At 34.0% G+C, this 4,593-nt stretch overlaps 1 protein-coding gene across 28 annotated transcripts; it reads left to right on the forward strand.

The window, feature by feature from the left end:
- Positions 1 to 4,271, forward strand: LOC145054418 (uncharacterized). Of its 28 annotated transcripts, XM_079002611.1 has the most exons (13): positions 2 to 167; positions 285 to 378; positions 530 to 798; positions 941 to 1,007; positions 1,151 to 1,217; positions 1,358 to 1,424; positions 1,562 to 1,597; positions 1,920 to 1,964; positions 2,038 to 2,118; positions 2,653 to 2,783; positions 2,872 to 3,184; positions 3,748 to 3,829; positions 3,965 to 4,271. In XM_079002611.1, the coding sequence occupies exons 3-6, from the start codon at positions 610 to 612 to the stop codon at positions 1,359 to 1,361; spliced, it is 327 nt and encodes a 108-aa protein (XP_078858737.1). In that variant the 5' UTR covers positions 2 to 167; positions 285 to 378; positions 530 to 609; the 3' UTR covers positions 1,362 to 1,424; positions 1,562 to 1,597; positions 1,920 to 1,964; positions 2,038 to 2,118; positions 2,653 to 2,783; positions 2,872 to 3,184; positions 3,748 to 3,829; positions 3,965 to 4,271. The 28 variants fall into 28 exon arrangements, with proteins under 28 accessions (XP_078858741.1, XP_078858719.1, XP_078858738.1 ...); XM_079002615.1 differs by lacking the exon at positions 941 to 1,007 and having other exon boundaries at positions 1 to 167; XM_079002593.1 differs by lacking the exons at positions 941 to 1,007; positions 1,358 to 1,424 and adding an exon at positions 1,731 to 1,842 and having other exon boundaries at positions 1 to 167.
- The last annotated feature ends 322 nt before the right edge of the window (positions 4,272 to 4,593 follow it).

Below are 4,593 nucleotides of genomic sequence, written 5' to 3' on the forward strand. Positions count from 1 at the left end.
TAATTTTTCAAAACCAAAAGTCCTTTCTGGAAAAGTTACAACGGCCATTATCCCGTCGCCAGTTCCTTCAGGCGATGTACCGACCGCCAACCACCATAGTTTGTCGTTTATCCTCCGCTCCACCGCCGTCTCCACCAAAGAAAATAACAACACCCCCAGGGAAATCGGTAACTTGCTACTCTTGACTTCAATCGGGTTGATGATTCACAAATTGATGTTCATCATCAATTATTCACGATTGAATAGTTGATGATTAACTCACGGTTCTTGCTTTATTGTTACAGGCGATGTACCGACCACCAAACACCACAGTTCGCCGTTCACCCTCTGCTCCACGACCGCCTCCACCAGAAAAAATAACGACGCCCAGGGAAATCGGTAACTTGCTACTTTTCACTTCATTTTGGTTGATGATTCACAAATTGATGTTCATGATAAGTTATTCACGATTGTTACCAATCGTGATAACTGGGGATACTATGTTGTGTTTTTCTGTATATTGAATATAAAAATGCCTCTTATGAGGTAGAAGAAGATGAATGGGCTGGACAAGGAGCTGAAAAAGCTCATGGAGATTGATTTGGGGGGCAATATACAACAAAACATGATATGAATCAAGATAGTTACAAGAAACAACGCCATGATGTCGTTAGAGAGAGACAAAATAAGAAAGAATTAGAAGTATTTGTTGGTGGATTAGATCGTTATACAAATGAAGTTGATCTTAGAGATGTTTTTAGTCAAGTGGGTGGCACTTTGTTTGTTGGTAACATTTGCAAGACATGGTCAAAAGATATGGTATGTTGCATGTTCTGTTTCTTATATATTCATTTGGATTCTTTATTCATATGGGAACTGTTTCTGTAAAGAAACCCCTTTTGGGTGTTGTTGATGTTGCTTTTGAAGCATAATAACCGACTTTTAACTTTTTTTTTTTCAGTTGAAGGAAGTCAAGTGGGTGACACTTTGTTTGTTGGTAACATTGCAAGACATGGTCAAAAGATATGGTATGTTGCATGTTCTGTTTCTTATATATTCATTTGGATTCTTTATTCATATGGGAACTGTTTCTGTAAAGAAACCCCTTTTGGGTGTTGTTGATGTTGCTTTTGAAGCATAATAACCGACTTTTAACTTTTTTTTTTTTCAGTTGAAGGAAGTCAAGTGGGTGACACTTTGTTTGTTGGTAACATTGCAAGACATGGTCAAAAGATATGGTATGTTGCATGTTCTGTTTCTTATATATTCATTTGGATTCTTTATTCATATGGGAACTGTTTCTGTAAAGAAACCCCTTTTGGGTGTTGTTGATGTTGCTTTTGAAGCATAATAACCGACTTTTAACTTTTTTTTTCAGTTGAAGGAAGTCAAGTGGGTGACACTTTGTTTGTTGGTAACATTGCAAGACATGGTCAAAAGATATGGTATGTTGCATGTTCTGTTTCTTTTATATTCATTTGGATTCTTTATTCATATGGGAACCGTTTCTGTAAAGAAACCCTTTTGGGTGTTGTTGATGTTGCTTTTGAAGCATAATAACTGACTTTTAACTTTTTTTCAGTTGAAGGAAGTCAAGTGGGTGACACTTTGTTTGTTGGTAACATTTGCAAGATTGATCTTTTTGCTCTTTGTTTCCGATACGTTCATGTGTTCCTCCAATCTGAACGTTTTGTTCTTTTTCTATACTTTCTTTTTATTTATATGTAATACATATGCTTTCCTGTTTTTAGGTATGTTACAGTGCACACCAACTGTTTGTTGTAATGTTTCACCTGTTGGATTGTCAATTTTAATTAAATTAGCTTACACAACTGCTCAATTTGGGACAATATGTCCAGAGAAGTAATATTTTTATCATGAAATTGTTAGTTTTCACCACAAACGTATGTATGTGTGTGATTGTTTATTTGTTTTTGTAGATAAATGGAAGCAATTGTACTGAATATGTCAATGAGTTTGTTGATGTAGGTAAGCTCTGTATTTTTACTCCATCATATCGTTATTTAAATATTTGACTTTATTCTTTGGTAATTGCAGGATTTTGAAACCAATCTGATTGCCCAAATGGAGCGATGTCGTAAGCCGGCCATCAGACCGATTTCAGGGTTCGCTTTTACGGTGGGTTCGGCATCTCCCTTAATTGTGATATATTAATGGCTTCTAAAGATGCTAAATTTATCGATACACATACCAGGGTTGTTGATTTTCTATAAAGCTTATCATATAGCTACGATTTGTTCCGATTAGTGATTACCATATTATGCTAGCCCAAAAATTTTCTTTTACTTGAATCTAACTGCCACTATCATTCTTTCTAAGTTCTCCCATGACCTCCGCATCACCATTGCTGGTCGTAATAGGTTTTGCTGTACTTCATGAGTTATTTAAGTTTTGTATACAGTTTTCATTTGTGGTCCCTTTGTGGTTGAATGTGTTTTTAGTTACTCGGGTGGAATATGTGTCAAGTTGTAAATGTTTGCTGTTTTTTTTCCTCCAATGTCTGTTTCTATTCTCAAAAGAAATTCAGTTACATATTTGACTTATTATAGATTGGATGACGCTATATTTGTTATGAAAGATGTGAAACGATTATGTTGATCATGTTGGTCACTGATAATGAGTATAAAACTAACTGGCATTCAAATTTTGAAGCTCATTTGGTTACAGCTCTAAAATGGCATGTTCTCATGGACACCCATAACAGATACAACTCTACAGGGAAGAACGACATATAAGTTACAAAATAATACCTTAATGTATAACATATGTCAATCTCATTAAAGGTATGTATGTATGTATATGGGTATTTCTGTAATTTGGTCAAACTATCTTTGAACACTAGCTAAATGTTGAAAACTAACTTACTTGCAGGGATGTTGAAACTGTTATAGTTATATTTTAGAGTCAGACATGCAACTAACAAATCAATTATGGAATGGAATTTCTCAAAAACCTACATAAGGAGATTATGTGCTTCCTTCCAAATAGTTTAACTACACACTTTTAATTGCTGAAAATTTTACAATTTGTAACTTCATATGTGCTGGCAGATTACAAGAAAGAATGCAGCAAAAGTCAACAACATGAATCATTTTGATGACGTGCCTGATCTGGTGATCTGAAACAGGTGACTATTGAAAAAGTTGACATGAACATACGTGGTTCTCTCAGAAAGACGCTATTGGTAAGTTTTTTTTATTTACAAAAATTATGAAATTTAATTATACAAATAGAGAACGTTGTATGCTAACACGTTAATATGAACAACATGTGGCTGCATCACAAGGGATGGATCCAAATTTAAAAGACAAGGACAAAAATACTCCACATTATGTTGATGTGCAAGATGAGGACAAGTATAACATGCATCAAATCTTTTGAGTTCTTTTCTTATCTACAACTTGTATATGAAAATATAGAAATAAAAAGTTGTCATATATACGGGTTGTTCATTTTAAAAAGGGTTAATTCCATTTAGGCAACAACTGTTAGAAACAAATTTACAGTTAGTTAGTTAGTTACTTAGCTGTTTAGTTAGTTATTTGTCATAAGGGCATTTTCGTCATTTCTATGAAGAAGTTACTTAGAAGAATATTAGCTTTTTACCAATAATAGCAATTTATTATCCGATAGCCTCTTGTAGTAGAAATTAAATACGCCTGGAAACATATCAGAACAGTAAAACCCTAAAAATAATAAATATTTTGTTGATAAATTTATTGATTTTACGATCTTTTACTCTTCTAGATCAGCTCCTTCCCTTCAAGACATGACACTACTCAAACAGTTCCCTATTTCTCCTGTTAAGTTGTTAGGAAAGCATGATAAGGTCAGTTTATTTATTCTATATTTTCTTAAAAAAATTTATCCGATTGTTACTAAAATGGGCAATATACTTTATTTTTAACCCATAACAGCAGCATACTTCCATTTCTTTGATGTACTATATGTTGGTTTGTTGCAGGTGCTTGCTATTGATAGAAGAGCCGTGATGTGAGACCATCAAAAGCTTATTGACACATATATGTTGCCCTGAACGGAGCATTCAGATAGCTACAAAATAAGTAGGTGCCGAAGATATAATATATGTGGAGTTGTCAAAAAATTCCAATTAAATAAAAACACAAACGGATTTTTTCCCTAATTGTATTTGAGGTGTTGCACTGTATTACAAACGAATACGGTCTAACCCCCGCAACGCGGGGCATCTTTTCTAGTATATATTAAAGATATGAAAGTTAGGAATAGTAAACTTCCTAAGTGTTTAACAAGATTGGTCCCTAAGGTTATGTATGTTTGCTCCTCTTTTTTTGTCACTTTTGGTCCTCCAACTTATGTTGGTTTTAAAAAACTACTTACAACATTGACCCTTCACCTTTATGCTTTTGTTCACAAACAACCCTTTCACTTTCGTTTGAATTTTTCATAACCCTCACATTTTATTACATATTATTAGTATTTAGTCTTTTGACAGAAATGATCCTTCATTATTATTGTTAGACAAAATTACACGATTGGTCCGTGTGGTTTACCATATTTAACACATTGAGGACAACGATGGAAACCGAAATCACTCTTTACTCATAATCCGAT

The sequence above is a fragment of the Lactuca serriola genome, chromosome 5 (assembly GCF_051521515.1).
Source record: "Lactuca serriola cultivar US96UC23 chromosome 5, Lser_US96UC23_V15, whole genome shotgun sequence".
NCBI lineage: Eukaryota > Viridiplantae > Streptophyta > Magnoliopsida > Asterales > Asteraceae > Lactuca > Lactuca serriola.